Genomic DNA, 18,409 nt, shown 5'->3' with positions numbered 1-18,409 from the left:
ATATGGCAGGCCGGACCGTCATAGCCCACCAAATTTAGAAGCCCATGAGGCTAGGGTTGGGCCGGCCCGTTTTGACAGCTCTAAACAAGATACTGTGTATTTCAAGGTTCTAAGATTGTTGTAAGATCATTTTAACAATTTCATTTATTTCATCTGTGTTCAATTACTGTACAGAGACCAGTTCACACATGCACAGGCACGACTAAAAGATCATCGAACTGTGATTTAATTGTGGCCTCTTGACACTAAACTATCCCCTTGGAGCAGGTGCGGGAACCCAATGAGTGAGTTCAGAGAGAAAAGGAGAGACAGAAAGTGTAGAAATAACCTTTCCTTTCAATGACTAGATCACTAAACAGCTAACTTTTCCGAAAGGTAAGAGGGAAATTGTGTGCCTACACAAATGAATTTGACTGCATCCTCCAAAATTTTGCGAGCACAAATTTCCCACTAAATGAAAAAATTAAGCAGCCTACACCCTACTTACATCAATTGCTATTTTTACATTTTCCTACGTCTTTCATGTCCACCAAGTACCTCTGACCATCAATGTCCAGGCATGTAAACTGCTGCCACAGCAAACCAATTGTCTCATCATCGGCATCCAACAAACAGAGACCTTTCCTGCCTTATCGAACCCCCGAGAGCACCTTCATTATCCCAAGCCTCGGTGCCCGAGAGGTTTCTTGCCTCCAAGATTAGAGCAAATTGCTACCACTCCCAGGTGATATAATAGTTCACATTTTGGTATCTACCCGATATCCGTGAAATCTGGAAAAACTGACCAATCGTCAAGTCCCGATATGAAGTCAGGAACATATTCATGTTGGAATACATCCTCACTCCCCAAGTTAAATTCTGAATTTAGGTTAAAAAGGGTCCTGTCTTCAAAATCATGTCCACTTTCTGCGAGGAACGATAATCCCACATCAGCTCTTGCACAGGAATCATTAGATGCAGATGGCATTGGCAGGATTACTAGATCCTTGGTCCGACCAACATCACTAGATTCTGTTGGAATCTTTCTGGACTTTGATTTGGAGACCTTCACAGAATCAGAGAGCTTGTGCTTCCCCAAAAATTGTGATGTCAATGGAGTTCGTGACTTGGCATCCCCAACAGGAAAAGCAAGAGAAGCCCAATCCAAACAACTTTCAGTACTTGACGCAGCCCTGAAAAGCAGAAAATCAACATGTAAATCCTAACCCCTGCATAAATATGAATTCAGATGAGACGATTGATTAATTTGGTTCAATTTGTACCCATTAAATTTGAATGCCTACCAACTTCGATAGTGCTTCCAAAATTACATTCATGGATAACGGTCCATTTGAATTTATATTTTCAAATTCAAGTATTTAAGAGCATAACCATAGAGTATCAAGCTCGAAATAATATAGATCACTGTTACATTTGCTTTCAGCACAGCTTCCTGCCTCAGCTGGTTCTTAGAAGAAAATGTGAAGACATAATGATTCTAAATGATGGAGAATAAGGAGACACCAGAATCTTTTCCAGCTCGTACATTTCCAATTAACATGATATTTTTATTCTTAATCTTATGATCATGAAAAACTTAGATGCAATCATCAAGTTTAACACTGTGTTATAGAAGAAAATTAACACCACAAAGTCATTATAATGACTCAAAACTTGAGGATTGCTTATACCTATAGAAACTTATCTTAGATAATTTAACCTAGGAAAGTGATCAGTGTGATTTACTTGATAGATTGAAACCACTTAACTAGGTTATCATTTGACTCCGTTCACTTAAGTGAAAGTATGAAATAAGGTAGGGTTGCAAGATCACATACCAGAACCGGTTTTCAGCCACATTCAGGGAAGACTTGAAATGTTGATGCTCAGCTATCATCATTCCTGGATGCAATGGGGTTTCAGGACCACGTATTTTGACAGTTACAGGAGATGGCAAGGGAATTATCTTATTATCTTTCTCTGCCCCAAATTCCAGTGTAACATCCAACTGCTCAGCAGGAAAAGAAGCCTCTTCTCTCTGGTCACAAATGGAGACTCTCTCATCACTTTGTGCACTCTGCTGGTCAGAGAGAGCAGCTGCTACTAACTTGGCACATATACTTAAATTAGAAAATCTCTTTTCCAGTGGTCCTGTTGCGTAATTCGTGGAACCAAGGTTCATAGTTGGTGTAAACAGTGTAAACAAACTTCCAGAATGATAGAAGCCATTCTGGGAAGATGAGAACGCATTTGTCTGGCTTTTCCGGCATGACATCTTCCACACAGAGGAAAGAAGGGCAAAGAAATGCTTTTGAACAAGAGGCTCATGATCTGGAACCTCTGATGCAATATCTAACACCAGACGGACATTTTCCTGTAAAGAGGAAAAGAACAGTTAGCCAAATACAAATATGACCCTTTTCTTTCCCTGGTGGGAGGGGAAGGGGGGTTTGGTTGAGCATTACATTGCTATGGTATAACTAAATTTTTTCAACTTCAGGAAAATAGAGGAAGTTCTTTTAAAGCAGCTGATTGACCTGGCCAGCTATAGAAACCTTGATGTAGAGAATTTCAGTTGATTCTAACCCTTTCCCTCAACCAATTCACCATTCAACAATCAAATAGAAGCTTGAATTAAACTTTTTCCCCTTCCCTTTGTATCCCAAAACAACCGCATCCCCAAATACCACAATTTGCGATGTAAGTAAAGTTTTACAAGTTTTACAACTTTTACAACTAAGAGCGCATTTGCAGATGTCAAAAGACATATTTGGAACAAAGATTAACATCATTACACTAAGCATACAAGAGTTCCACATGTATCTGGTCTATAGCTTCTGTATACAGAGGAGATGCGATGTCAAATGACTTACTATCTCATATGTATTACAAATGATTAAAAAGAAAACCCAGAGAGAAAAGAAGGAACATGCACAAAAAAGCAACCATGCAAAGGAAAAAGAAAATGACTAAATGGAGAACCAACTAGCAAACTGACTTAAAAGCCCCTCTTTCCACCAAAAGTTAGCCTCTCTTTTTTTAATGGTGGTGGCGTCAGGACCAGCTTGGAAAAATTAAGTAGGAAAAGGACGTCCACGATAAAGAAGAGCATCTTATCATCTTCCAAATGGGTATAAGCAAAGACTAACTGGGGTGGAGTGGAAGAAACAGTCTTATAATGCAGTATGTTCTCCTCTATCACAAGGTAAAACAATCTGCCATGTTCTTTATAACTCTACCTGCAACACTGACCATTTGTCAATTATGCATCTCCAAACACATACATCAAATGTCCCTAAATGAGCACTAAGAAACAACTGTCTTCAACTTAAGATACATTACACAACTTTGAGCGGGACCTAAAATTACGAAACAACATAGTTTGTCAGCCGTAAAATCCATTTTGTCTCCTATTGTTTCATTCTCGCCAAGGTCCCTACGCTTAATACAAGAATAAAGGGAAGCACTGGAGAATTTTCTTCTTAATTTCCTTAAACCCTTTGTCCTACTCTTTGACTAATGATGATTCTTTGTTTATTTTTTGTTCCTTTTTTTTTTTTAATTTAATAATCTCCTCCAAACGTAAGGGAGATGAAATAGAAATCTAGCTTACCTCAGTCACTTTGAGAAGACCTTTTATCGATCCAGCATTAGTGGATCTATCATTTACACCGTCTGTCGTAGATAACACATATCTCTGTATAAGTTCCCTAAACCTTTCGCAACAAAGAATAGGGTGACGATATCTTCCTCTATAAACTCCGCCAGCAGTCATTCCATACAAGATATCACTCACCAAGCTCCAGTGAGGACCATACTCATGAACAGAAGCACAAAGTACAGCGTCCTCTTGTGGCAACCATGAATCAGCGGATGGAAAATAATCTTTATACCACGTTTTACCTTTCCTAATCGGCTTTTCTGATTTAATAGTAAGAACTCGCTTTACAGGCATCGGACTGATTGAGATTTTCCCTCCCATCTTGCTTCTGCTTATTGGTCTGAGTTCGGCATCCATGGTGCCACCATCATACTGCTTCAATCCTTTAGATTCAACCTGCCGCTTTCCATGGTAAGTTGAATGCATTACCAGCGAAGATACCTCAGAGGACTTCTTCAATTTTTTAGACTTCTTCGAGCTCTTCACATCCTCATCACCCGTTGCTAGTCTACGCTTTCTCTCTTGAGCAGAATCAGGCGTTGTAACTGGCTCACTAGATAGAACATCATCATCTATGGGCAACAACTCTATCGAAGACCCGTCCTTTAAAGCTTGAGGTTCAGAAGCTAGACCTCCTTTCTTCAAAGATTTGAACTTTGTTTTCTTTGCCTTCTTCTTTGACTTGGATTTTGGAACAGAAGCTGTAGCATGCCTGCAAAGCATATAGCAGTAGAAAATCAGCAAAAAAGGAGCCAAAGTTAGATAGCTTACTTCCAAAGGAGTAAAACAACTGAAGCAGAACAAAAGATTTTTAACTCCATTCCAACAAAACAAAGGATTAAAAGAAGAATGGAAAAACAGTTGAAGTGAATGAGAGACAGACAACACATCCAAATATTAATACCATTTACTCATATTTTAATTAAGTGACAGCAACCAACTAGAAAGCTTGCTTTGGCACCAACAGCATAATAACGTAAAGCAACCATTTTCAATTTGAAGGTAGCTGTACAACAGAGAATAAGGACCATAAGTAATCTACTTGATCAAATCTACACAATTTTAGGAATTTGATGTTGTTCCAACTTTAAGAAACTTCGACAGATCTCATGCAACTTTTCACAAGTTTGCAGTAAAATCCAATCCTCAGATGAAAAGTTCCCTAAAGAGTTTTTCCAGATAGAGGAGTGAGCCCATTATCCACCGAGTTTCAACTCGGGAATTTATCAGTTCTTAAAAAAAAAGGACTTCCCCAGGTGTTCTGCTTCATTTACGACTTGGAGTACACGTGATCACATTACTTTTTCCATCTGTATTGGGATCTTGTTCACGTCTTAGAGCGAATTGAGAAATAGGTTCAATGTTTTAGTACGTGCAATGCACACCACTTATGTGCCTATCAATAAAAAGAGTAAATAGAATATAGAATAAGAATGAACTATGGGTAATAACAATTGACGTCGAGATAGATGCAAAATTAATTTAAATGGGAGAATAAATATTACTCCCTCCGTTTCAATTTAGATGAGGTAGTTTGATTTGGCACAAAGTTTAAGAAAAAAAATATGATTTTTGAAACATGTGGTCCTAAAAGTTTAAGAGGCAAAAGCTTTGTGGGGCCATGACATTTGTGTGGCTATGAGAGTTTCTCATCAAGGGTAAAGTGAGTAAAATGAAGAGTTTAACGTTGAATTGTTTCTAAATATAGAAATGTGTCATTCTTTTTGGAACGGACTAATGAGGAAAGTGTGTCATTTAAATTGAAACTGAGGGAGTATTACATTGACGTAATAGTTGAATTCAAAGTAATTGTATATCTTCTAAACCTGCAAAGTCGAATATATTAGGAGAGTTATAATAATAGATATTTTATTGTATGAGATAATGATATGGTAAGTTGAGTTCTCTTTATAAACGATGTTCTTGGTGCATATTCCTTTTTTATCGCTTCAACCTAAGTTACTCAGACTCAAGTACAGGTGTTCGATACGGGTACGAATCTAGAGGTCAGATCCTTAATGATTTAAACTTTAAGATTCGGCAATACGGATCCAGATAAGGATACGGGTGCAGAGGAGTCGCCTAAAATAATTCAAATATATAAAATTGGAGTTATAAAAATATGTCAAAATTATGAGACGTTATGTGGAAAACTTACAAAGTATTCCGAGAAGGAGAGAATATTGATCAGGAGGAGAATCCGAGAATGAGATAAAAAGAAAAGCCTGACATAGAAATTTTTATATACTAAGGTATTACATTTTCTTCGATTTCTCCCTAGCTTTTATTTTCATTTCAAAAATCATTATATATGTCCCGAATTTATCTTTCGATTTTGGTCAAGTAACCAAAATCGGTTGACCAGATCCAGTACGAACCCAACACCCACGTCGTGTCGATACTGCTGTTGCACCCAAAGTTAAGAGTCCGAGTAACTTAGGCTTCAACTGCTCTGTAGACAATTTTCTACAAGGAGATATTGATGTATGTTCCTTTTTGTCGTTCCTGACCTATGTTAATATTTTATAACTTCCTACATATTTCTTTTTATATGTAGTTAAGAAAAAGAAAATAGAACCAGCTCTGTGAGGAAGGGTAATCCAATTGCCAGCAGTAGTGCCATGTTTGAGTAGGTAATTCTTGAGAATTTCATCTTCCTCAGGAGACCATTGTCCTCTTTTCACTTTTGTCTTGTCACAACAAGGTGTCCTTCCCATGGTTGTTGCCCTACAAACTTTGTCACTTTTGAGTGTGCAAAGGACTGAGTCTATGACTGTAGCACATATTTATATAAGAAAGAGGCAGGGTAAATTAGGTAAGATGTTGGGATGAGGATGCTGCTGGCAATCTAGAAAGAGTCATAATATCATCATAATAGTACACACACTTAATAGAGTTTTAATTTCTTCATATTATGTAAATTGAGAATAATTTTGCTGGCTGCCTCTTCAATCTTTATATTGCTAAGAGGAAAAAGATGTATTCATTTGGTCAGTAGCTTGAGGTAAAGCTTAGCATGACTTATTCTACCATTTATTTGTATTTTTTCAGCACAAATAGTGTTATTTAGGTTCGTAATTTAGGTATTACCGTATTTGGAAATCAATATGTTCTGCCATTTTAGACAAATATTTCCTTACTATTTTTGGGTACCTATATTTCCTTGTATTTGTATGTGAAAGAAAGAAAAGTTACTTTTGTACTTACTTTGAATTGACAAAATAATTCCAGGTTTTATGATTTTGCAACTACTTTGTTTGGGATTATTCACTAAGAAAAGCTTGTTCCAATAAAAGAGGAAATAACATTCCTTACTTATGGGTGAAAGCCATTTTTCTTTACAAATATTACATCGTTTAATCTATATCACTTGCTTCAACTAATAGTTAGAATTGTTGTCAGCTTTTGGATTATAAAATGTCACTAAAAAACAATTTTTTATCTTATATCCCCTCCACCTTGTACTGTGCTGCGTGTCATTATATTTATACTAACATAGTATCATATAAAGCACGGAAACATGATACAGAAAATGATTTTTCAAAGTAAAACATTCATTACGTAAAACATTTCACGTCATAGAAGATTAAAAAGAGTTTCCGCATAGAAAGAAGAAGAAATGTAACCTCTTGCTTAAATAAGGAAGATAGAACAAGGAAGGATTTAATACACAAAATTTAGTTGATTTGGAATTCCTAAATATTAGAGAATAATTAAATGAAAATTCTTAAATATACGGAAAATAATTAAATAACTATTTTATTTGGTGTGAAATCTACTTTTAAAGGGTAAAGAAAGGCGAACGACATTTCGCAGGTGGGCTTCGTGCTTTTAATATAATATAAATATAAATAGATATACCAAGCATTGCATTCTCCTGATAATTCAAATTAGCTTCTCTTATATCCCCCCCCCCAAAAAAATGGTAGTATTGACGATCCCGAGCTTGTTTATCCCGCTAGCTTTTTTCCACGATACTAAAATTCTATTTGTGGGAGCTTTTTTGGCTCGCCCACGGTTACAGATTAGTCAACGTTTCTTAAAAATTTTACAAAGAGAAGCTCTTATTTTCATATTTCTATTTCCTTACCTTAATTCTGAATCTACTTCAATTATATAGGTAAGGAACGGTATAAAACTGAACAATAAAAGATAAAACAAAAAAACTTTACTTAAATTACTTCTAATTAAACTTTTTAAATTAATTGTATATGATCCCATATATCATGAACGGAAAAGGGTCAAAACTACCCCTAGAGTATCAAAATTCCCTCCATCCACCTATTTGAATAAAAATGGCCCACCGTTATTTTTGGGTTGGCCCTATCCTTACTACTAATGGCCCTTTCTGAAAAGAAAAAAAAAATATTTAATATCAATGTGTCTTAAACCCATTGGCCTAACTTAAACCCCAACCCAAATATTCAAACACACCCGTAACCCGCCCAATAATTGACCCCCCCCCCCCTTGTCGGTTCCATATTGTTCAGTGCATTTCCATGTAAAAGTCTGACTACTTTTCACTGTTTCTCTCTCTCTCTCTCATCTTTTTTGTCTGTTCTAGTTTTAATTTTTGGAGTTCATTTCTCAGCTAACATTTTAGATGGAAATTATTTGATGGTTCCGTTGTACAAGAATAAAGGTGATGTCCAGAATTGCAACGACTATAAGGGTATCAAGCTGCTGAGTCACACCATGAAAGTTTGGGAGAGAGTGATGGAGAGGAGGGTAAAGAGGAGTGTGTCTATTTTTGAGAACCAGTTGGGATTCATGTCGGGGCAGTCGACTACAGAAGCAATTCATCTTGCGAGGAGATTGGTGGAGCAGTATAGAGAGAGGAAGAAGGACTTGCATATGGTGTACATTGATCTAGAAAAAGCCTATGACAAAGTCCCGAGAGAGGTTCTATGGAGATGTTTGGAGATTAGCGGTATTCAAGTAGCGTACACTAGGGTGATTAGGGATATGTACGATGGCGCTAAAACTCGGGTGAGGACTGTGGGAGGGGACTCGAAGCAATTTCCTATGATGATGTGGTTACATCAGGGTTCAGCTCTTAGCCCATTTTTATTTGCTCTTAGCCCATTTTTATTTGCTCTGGTGATAGGATGTGCTGACGGGACACATCTAGGGGGAGGTACCATGGTGTATGTTATTTGACGAGTCGCATTGCGGGGTCAACGCTAGGCTGGAGGATTGGAGAAAGACCCTGGAGTCCAAAGGTTTTCAGTTGAGTAAAATGAAAATAGAATACTTGGAGTGCAAGTTCAGTGATGGAACACATGAAGCAAAAGTAGACGTGAAACTTGATACACAAGTCATCCCCAAGAGTGATAGTTTCAAATATCTTGGGTCTATTATCCAAGGTAGGTAGTGGGGAGATTGACGAGTATGTTAAAAATCGTATTGGAGCGGGGTGAATGAAATGGAGGCTCGCATCTAGTGTTTTGTGTGATAAGAATGTACCACCAAGACTTTAGGGCAAGTTCTACAGAGTGGTAGTTAGACCAACTATGTTGTATGGTGTCGCGTGCTGGCCAGTCAAGAAATCCCGTGTCCAGAAGATGAAAGTAGCAAAAATGAGGATATTGAGAATTGAGATGGATGTGTGGGCATACCAGGAAGGATAAAATTAGAAATGAAGTTATTAGAGACAAGGTGGGAGTGGCCCCTGTGGAATACAAACTACGAGAATCGAGGCTGAGATGGTTTGGGCACGTGATGAGGAGAGACATAGACGTTCTGGTTAGGAGGTGTGAGAGGTTGACCAGGGCGGGTCTGAGAAAAGGTAGAGGTAGGCCTAAGAAGTACTGGGGAGAGGTGATTAGGCAGGACATGACATTGCTTCAGCTTACGAAGACATGACCCTAGATAGGAAGGTATGGAGGTCGAGAATCAGAGTCGAAGGTTGAGGTAGTCGAGGGTATCTCCTAGTCTTACCGATAGTATTAGTAATATTCTTATATATTCTTGTTCCTAGATCTTTTTATTGCATGTTGTGTCATTCGAACAATAGTATTAGTCTTATTCTTGTATTTCTTATCTTTAAATCTTTGTTTTTATACGTTGTGTCTTTGTTTTTCCTTGTTAGTTAGTTATGGTCGGTTGCTTCCTTGCCATTGTTTCTTAAGCCGAGAATCTATCAGAAACAGCATCTCTACGTACACATTACCCTCCCTAGACCCCACTTGTGGGATTACACTGGGTTTGTTGTTGTTTCTATCAAATGGGTCCAACGATGATTTTTTTTCATTCTTAAAGATTGAAGCTCCTTAAAGTTGGACAAGAAGGCACTTTTTTATGTTATAATCAATCAATGGGATCATCATCTAGTTTTTTCCATTAAAGTACAATTACATTGTCGGAATAGTTTTTGCTTGTTCTGCACAATTTTTGATGATTTGGAATCCAATAATTTGATATTTTTTGTGCAGAATTTTTGAAGTCCCACCATGGACCAATATTTTGCTGGTGTTTAAGACGCTGAAGCAATTTTCCCAGAAATTTTGATAAATGCAGCTTTTTTTGTTCTGATTTCTTCTCCTCGATTCTCTCTTATTCTTTCTCATCTTTTTTTCTGATTCTTTTGGTTGGATGTGCTTCTTCTGGTGACGTTCTGGCAGAGGTGAGGTGATCGAGTGGGGTTCAAAATTTTGAATTCCAATTTTGAATTAATAGGGTTTAAATCGGGATGGGTCGACTATTGGACGGGTTACGGGTGGGTTTGAATATTTGGGTTGGGGTTTAAGTTAGGCCAATGGGCTTAAGACACTTGGATATTGAATAAGTTTTTTTTTTTTCTTTTTCAGAAAGGGCCGTTAGTAATAAGGGTAAGGCTGACCCAAAAAAATAACGGTGCGCGATTTTTATTCAAATAGGTGGACAGAGTGCATTTTTGTACCAATTCCGATATTCCAGGGGTAGTTTTGGACCTTTTGCCATTTTTCCACCAACCAATAATGAGTACGAAAGCACATATACCCAAATTTCAATAAAATGAACCTTGGGCCTAACTCAACCCCAACATACTAACTCATGAGGCGAGGATTGTCCAAGAGTATATAAGAAAAACAACCCATTCCCTCTGCCAATGTAGGACACTTAATCTCCACCCCCACCCCATAAGTTCGGGACTGGACATCATGTGTCTCAACAATATAACATGAGGACCCAACATTGGGTAAACCAAGAATAGGGATGGATCTGGCTCTAATATCAGCTTGGGCCTAACTCAAACTTAAAAACTAGCTTGGAAGGTGAGAATTGTACAAAACCATAGAAATAGACAACACCACATTCCTAATTAAGACACTTTCTTACTTAACAGGTACAATCAATCTCCTTTAAGTGGAAATCCCTCATCCAAATTTTTTATTTTTTGATAAGGTAAAGTTTTATCGATAAAAGTACCAAGATGGTACAGAAAATTACATAAAGGAACAGATATATACAGGACAAAGCCCTCATCCAAAGTTCATTCCATCAAACCACAATAATCCATTGAATTAAGTCAATATATATATACCACAAAAGCTCCGGAAGAGATCTTGCAAAGCACGAGCAAAGAAGAAACAGCTAATCTCACTATGCATGCCCTAAATACTAACGACACAAAAATATTGATCCATGGAGGCACAAATAACATCCTACAGCAAAACGGTAGAAGCTAATAAAGTCAAGTAAGATAATTGACAATCAAGATTCCAAAAGAAAAGATAAGGAATAGTAAAGATTCAGAATAGAAGAAGAAAGACAAGCAGACTCTTAATTATCTCAGAAAGAAAACATAAAAGAAATGAAAGAACGATAGGAAACAGTTACTTATTATTACAGGAATCACTTACCCCATCGAGTTCTCATATTCTGCAAGCTCCTTCTCTTTAGCTTCAGCTTCAAGTTCCTCCATCAACTGTCATATTATAAGGTAAGTTATTCCAAAAGAACAGATGTGAAACCTTCAGATTTTATAAAGGACCAAAGGAGAAGGGTGACAGGAGAAATGACCCAAAGTATCACAAAATTACTGACCTGATGTTGAGCCAAAGCCTCCACCTGCTGTCTGTATACCTCAGTCGCAAAATCAGCATCCCATCCTGACATTAACAGGAACGTTACTCATTTGAAATACATTCTTAGAAGCATATATTCAGCTAATTAAAAATGCTTGCAACCTCAAATATCTAAGATAATGTTTAGTATAACTACCAGTAAAACATTTTTGTTTCAAATCATAGTATTGATCCAATTAATGACCAGCATCGAAGGCCAAATTTGATCATATTCCTCACATATAAGAGGCTACAAACTATTTCAGTCTGAACATTTTCTTCCATAGATAGCTAGGTCAAATATTTACTCGGAACAAATACAAAAACAAACAGTTATGAAGGGGTTAAGATAAGCTTACTTTCGTAAACTAAAGGTTCTTCATCATCATCAATCTCTGCTTCCATATCTTCCTTCAATTTCTCAATTCTATCCAATTCCCATTCAGTTTCTTCAAAATGACCTTGTGATTCAATAGCTGTCTTGTCTATGATAGGGTCCCATAACTCCAGAAAACGTACAGCATATCGATCAATTGGACGCAACTGACTCTCGAAAGACAAGATAGCTTGTCCTGCAGCAGCAGCAGCTGCTGCCATCTGTTTGACATCGGCCAACATGTCAATGTCATCATCTTTACCAGCAAAAGTAATTGCTTGTTCTTTTAATGGATTACTAGCATTTGACATAGCCACAAGTTCTTTGCCTGATGTTGTAACTGGGACTTCATGATCAGCAGGCTCATCAGCCTTCATCTCATCATCATTACCAAGTTCATCTTCTTCCAACCTACCAACTGCTTCTTCAGTGAACTCCTGATTGTCTACTGCCTCTTCCTGTTCAACTTTCTTCAGAGCCATGTAATCCGCCTCATCTTCTACATTTTGCAGAGCAGCCTCCACGTCAGCATTAGAGAGCTGAACCTCAGTAACATTGCTATTCTTCTCTCCTTCAATGTTCTTTAAGGAAACTGTTCTGTGGCCTGAGAACAATTCCATTGGATCCAGTTTCTTGAAGAATTCAGTGTTGTAACTTCCACCCTGTATAACCAAATCATCCAGAGCTCGCTTCTGGTTTGCTTTTTTCAAAATATTCTCTTCAATGGTACTCTCACTTATCAATCGATAAATATGTACTTCACGGGTCTGGCCTATTCTATGACAGCGATCTTGAGCTTGTTGATCCATAGCTGGATTCCAGTCGCTATCATAAAAGATGACTGTGTCTGCCCCCACCAAGTTGATGCCAACTCCACCACTGCGGGTTGATAAAATAAAAAGGAAAATCTTTGGATTTGTGTTGAACCGTTGCATCAAAGTTTGTCTCTGTTCGGGCAGAGTAGAACCATCCAGACGCATGTAAGTGTAACCATACAAATTAATGAAAGCTTCTAAAACATCAAGCATCTTTGTCATTTGGGTGAAAATTAGTGCACGGTGACCTCCTGATTTTAATCGCCTCAACAAACCTGCAAGCTCCTGCAGCTTTCCACAGTCAAATTGTATGAGCCGCCTATCTGGAAAGTAGACTTGCCTTCTAACAATGGCTGGGCGAAAAGGAGTGAGAAGCGGAGAGAGAACCTTAGAAGATCTCTCCTTAAAGGTTGGACTAAAAAATACGGAAGTACCTGGTTTACTGCACCAGCAAGCAGGTGCTGGGGAACGTGCAGCAGGGATTGCAAACATGAAAGTCTCAACCTGATCAACCATTTTTTGGAATCTCTCAACTGGCGACAGTATCAAGTCTGCAAGCCTAGAGGAGTACAGGTATGACAAGGGATTACTTTTCTGACAGTAAATACCGTGAACAGGATGTTTCACAGTAACAATCTCCCGAAGACTTGTTGAATATACAGGTTTCCGCTTACACTTGATGGAATTCCACCATGCAACAGATGCCGCTCTCTCCTTTGCTTCTCTTAGCCTCTCCTCGACGAGTGCCTTTTGGATCTCTTCAAATATGTTTGTCCCATGAAACTTCTTATTCCGTTTAAGTACTAGTGAAGTTTCTTCACCATGAATTTGAGTCACACGACCCTCAATCAAGCTTGAAGGGGTAGCAATGGATTGAACATCATGACTCTCCCAAGAGGTCATTGAAAAATCAAGATGTGTAAACAACAGCCCCAAAGCCCCAAGGTTGATAGATGAAAAGATACCATGTGACAGAATCGAGCAAATGGAAGAGCTCAAGTGCATATCAATACCACTCATATCAAAGGAGCTCACTATTGGACGTCCTTCAAATAAATCAGGGTGATTGCACACTTTGCGAAGTTGCATTATAACACTTATCATTGCAAAAAAATTTGAACTAGCAAGAGTAGCTTGTGTCTCCGAACTGGCAATAAAGTCTTCATACAAGTTACGCTGCCTCCTTGATAGCTTACAATAAATGACGTGCTCATGTTTTGAAGGAAGCTGCTTCTCCACATCCCTCTTCAACCGGCGGAGAATAAAGGGACGAAGGACATTATGCAAGCGATCAACAACTTCCTTATTAACCTTTTCTTGTCCCTCAACCATTCCAGATATAGGATTACAGAACCAATCTTTGAATTCCTGGTGAGATTGAAAAATATGAGGCATCAAGAAATGCATTAGAGACCACAGCTCCATGAGATCATTCTGCAATGGTGTACCAGTCAAAAGAATACGCCGTTTTGAGTTAAAATTGAGAAGTGTTTGCCATCTTTGCGATTTCCAATTCTTTATTAGATGAGCTTCATCTAAAATCAAGTACTTCCACTTCTTACGCTTGAAAACTTTGGAGTCCTGTATAACAAGTCTGTAAGTTGTGATACATATATGAAACGAGTTTGGCTTCAACCAACCTTGCCTTTTAATCTTTCGCTCTTTTGCACTGCCAAAATATGTCAAAATTTTGAAAGCAGGACACCATCTAAGAAACTCAGTCTCCCAGTTTAGCATGACACTAGTTGGGACAACAATAAGATGAGGACCCCATATTCCTTTTTCACATGCTAGGTGAGCAAGAAGAGCAATTGTCATGATAGTCTTCCCCAAACCCATTTCATCTGCTAGGATCCCATTAAGTTTCTTCTCATACATGGTTACAAGCCAGTCCAAACCAATATGTTGATACTCACGAAGGGGAAATTTTAGAAGGAAGGGGAACTTAGTCCGCACTTTGGTTGTTGAGAAGGTGTTACCTGTTGGTTGTGCTGATCTGGCAGCAGCTGCTGCATCAGCAATTATATCATCACTTTGCCTTTCTTCCCCTGTTTTATCCATGCTTCCAACTTCCTTTTCTTCTGTCTCAGTGACCGTAGCGGGCAGTACATCGCTCGGTCCATCATTTACTTGACTGGGTTCAGATTCATTTTTTGCTGGCGATTCTGAAAAATCCTCCCCCTGCCTTTCTTCCACTGTTTTATCCATGCTTCGAACTTCCTTTTCTTCAGTCTCGGTGACTGTAGTGGGCAGTAAATCGTTCGGTCCATCATTTACTTGATTGGGTTCAGATTCATTTTTTGCTGGTGATTCTGAAAAATTCTCACTCTGCCTTTCTTCCCCTGTTTTATCCATGCTTTCAACTTCCCTTTCTTCTGTCTCAGCGACTGTAGTGGGCAGTACATCACTCAGTCCATCATTTACTTGACTCAGTTCAGATACATTCTGTGCTGTTGAAGCAGACGCATATGATTCAGAATCATCCCCCACATTTTCATCACTATCATAATCCTAACAAGCGAAAGGTGACAGTGGTGAGAATAAAATGTAAACCAAGTCCTACAGAAGAGCAGAGCACCACATACCTCTTTATACCTAGCAAGGAGCTCATCTAAAGGAAGTTCGCTCTCCTTTTGCAACAGTGCAATCTGAAAATTGAGAATTTAGCTCAAGAAATCAAATGGAATGTTCAACCATTTTGAAGCTCCATTACATGTGAGGGGAAAACTGGACCAGGTCTACGTATGATGGAATGCATCTTCAGTTATGAAGGTCAAAAGAGTGAGCTTTTACCTCATCTGCAGCATCATTCGGCTCTGCCTTTGCCAATTCTTCCTCCTCTAACAAAGTTGTTTCATCATCCTATCAAAACCATGCAGAGTAATTAAATTTTTAAGCAATCTCAAAGCCTAGATAAAGCAAGATATTAGCCACAAAATTCAACTCGGAAATTAGAGAACACAATAAAAAATGAACTGTAAAAAGATGAAACTTTGCCTCAGACAAGATGAAGCTCTCCAACCAACTGAACAATATAGCAGTTATTGCCTTACCATATTGCATTCTTTATTTTCACCAAGAGCAAGGACATAATCATCATCATCCTACATAAAATGGAGAAAAATCAGAGAAAGGTATGAAAAACTGAAGATACTCATCATGATGCATACTAAGGAGACCAAAGAAACCAACTTCTGATAGAAAAACACTGCATTCCATGAAAATGCGAGATGAAAATTTTAGTTTTTTTCATCATAAGTGATTCACACTCGAAGTTCCCTCCAAAATCTTGATATTCAATACTCAAATGCTATCAATTGGGCCCGCATTGAAGGAGGACCCCAGAAGTGCAGCTCCTCTATGACAAAGCAATAAATCGTACTTGATGGTCATGCATCAAGTTAAAATTCCAAAAACAAATATACACAAACATCTATATTGCAAGGCATTGGTTTTTAATGATAAGTAATGAGCGATAAGTTTTCTTGGATGTTAGCTAAGGAAAAATTTCTGCAGAGTACTTCTTAGTCAGGATTGGAATATTGATAATTGATAATGAGAGGTTTAATTAGAAAAAAGTTGTTAGATAAGCATCTTCACCTGTTCATCATTAAAGACACCTAACAAATTAACTTTGTCTAACTCTTGATACTTCTTTGGAGGAATTTTTAGCTTGTTTTGTCCTAGGTCAGGATACTGGTTATTTGGTACTGATAAGACGCCATTACTTTCAACCTGCAAGTACCAGAAAGCATATATATCACCTTGACCACTTACCTCGTTATAGAAGTCAAAGCAGTAACCATAAACACATACAACTTACAGAACGACGACCAGAAATGGCAGGTGAGCAGCCCCCGTTGGTCTCAATAGCAACATCATCATCTCTACCTGTACAACATCATTATTTGAAATTCATGGAGAGTTCCATGACTTAATAATTAGCAAATAAACTAAGTGGCAGATCCACTCACATTTATCACTGTCCTCGCCAGAACTGACCGTAACATCTGCACCACTCTTCTCTGGGCTACAATCTCTGCTAGCTGAAAGTTCGCAACGATTAAACAAAATCAAACACATAATTTAGATGATCCTTCGCCAAAATCATGGGATTATCCTAAAAAACAAGGAGACATAAGACAAGATAGTTCATTTTCCTCACGATCGTCAGATGATACAGAAACTTGTCAAATTTGAAGGATGGAAGAGGCAGGAATGTGAAAAACTTTAGCATAACTCAATCAACCATATTGTACCTTCCCCAACTGCATAATGCTTAAGAAGCTCCTCAAGAGGTAGATCCATTTCATTTTGTAAAGCAGCTAACTCTTCTTCCCTTTCTTCTTTAGTTATAACAGCCTCATCTTCTTCAATGGTATGCTCGTCATCTTCCTAAAGCAGCATCGACATACATGACAATATTGTTTTGTAGAACAAAATTAGCAGAACCGCAACAGACTTTGTAATATCCCCCCTCTAACAATAATGGTTCACATGGCTATAACTCAAAACCAGAGAAGTTAATAAGGAAAAAAACAATCAATTAAGCCATAGGAACAGATAAAGGACCACATAAATACTTCAGATTAATCAAATGAATAAACGGTGTTGATAAGAGCGCCCTTCTCAAACCCAACCCAGAAAGGACGTGGGAACTCAATTCGCTTCACCAGTACAAAGATTGGTAACTCATCAGAGACTTCTAGTCTACAGACGACTTGAAAGTACAGAAGACAAAGCAACATGGTTTTTGACTTGATCAATGCAATAGATAATATACCATAACACAAAATTCTCTGGTACATATCCTACTAACAATGACTACCAATGATTTCATAGAGATCAGACAATTGCAGTCAAATCTTTATCCCCAAAAAAATGGTTGCAGTCAGATCCCTGTTCAGTTCTCAGCCTAAAAAATTCCGAACAACAGTAAAGCCACACAGAAATAAAAAAAAACAACAGTCAACTTCAAATCATCTCCCCATTATGTGTGAGTGTGCACAAACGTTGTATGTTTTCAGACTCCTTGAATTCCTTTATACAAGGTACTTGAATTTATTGTTTCTTGCTTTGGAATGTTTAAGGCTAAAAGGTGATAAAATATAAATTTTTCACACTATTTGGATTAGCTGAGGTAACTTCCTGACATTTGAGTTCTGGAACAAAAAGATTAATCTAGTATAAGAAGGTTTGATCCTTGACATTCTTCACAAAAAAAGATCGTCCATGATGAGAATAATAAGTGCTCACATAATTCAACATTATATGTTATGACCTTGGTTATGAGAATCCACACAACTGCTTCAAGAAATTAAAGGTCTGAAATGACTGGTGCCCCCATAAAGTTATTGCCTGCCATTTGGATTAGATGATTGCATTAACATGCATTAGTAATGTTATACTCTGCAAGGTCATCTAAGTACATTTTAATTCGCCATAAAGATCAACATATTGATTAGGTCTTATTTGCAAATAAATCAAGCTCTATTCAGGGCTGTGATATCAACTGTGTAGCACAAAGAGA

General features: G+C 37.9%; 1 protein-coding gene across 3 annotated transcripts in view; it reads right to left on the bottom strand.

Moving 5' to 3' along the window:
* Window positions 1–318: 318 nt before the first annotated feature.
* Window positions 319–18,409, bottom strand: part of LOC104212125 (protein PHOTOPERIOD-INDEPENDENT EARLY FLOWERING 1) — a 35,278-nt gene continuing 17,187 nt past the window's right edge. For all 3 annotated transcript variants that reach the window (XM_009761326.2, XM_009761316.2, XM_070170706.1), the window contains 13 exons: window positions 17,139–17,274; window positions 16,854–16,925; window positions 16,703–16,770; window positions 16,480–16,614; window positions 15,933–15,983; window positions 15,673–15,741; window positions 15,465–15,527; window positions 12,048–15,390; window positions 11,669–11,733; window positions 11,485–11,549; window positions 3,593–4,352; window positions 1,818–2,353; window positions 319–1,172 (listed from right to left, as the gene is read on the bottom strand). In XM_009761326.2, the coding sequence (XP_009759628.1) occupies window positions 752–1,172; window positions 1,818–2,353; window positions 3,593–4,352; window positions 11,485–11,549; window positions 11,669–11,733; window positions 12,048–15,390; window positions 15,465–15,527; window positions 15,673–15,741; window positions 15,933–15,983; window positions 16,480–16,614; window positions 16,703–16,770; window positions 16,854–16,925; window positions 17,139–17,274 (5,784 nt within the window). In that variant the 3' untranslated portion in view covers window positions 319–751. The remainder of the gene's footprint in view (window positions 1,173–1,817; window positions 2,354–3,592; window positions 4,353–11,484; window positions 11,550–11,668; window positions 11,734–12,047; window positions 15,391–15,464; window positions 15,528–15,672; window positions 15,742–15,932; window positions 15,984–16,479; window positions 16,615–16,702; window positions 16,771–16,853; window positions 16,926–17,138; window positions 17,275–18,409) is intronic.

Source organism: Nicotiana sylvestris, chromosome 3 (assembly GCF_000393655.2).
Source record: "Nicotiana sylvestris chromosome 3, ASM39365v2, whole genome shotgun sequence".
Classification (NCBI taxonomy): Eukaryota; Viridiplantae; Streptophyta; class Magnoliopsida; order Solanales; family Solanaceae; genus Nicotiana; species Nicotiana sylvestris.
The sequence above is the reverse complement of the archived record's forward strand: the minus strand, read 5'-3'. Positions and strand labels throughout refer to the sequence as shown.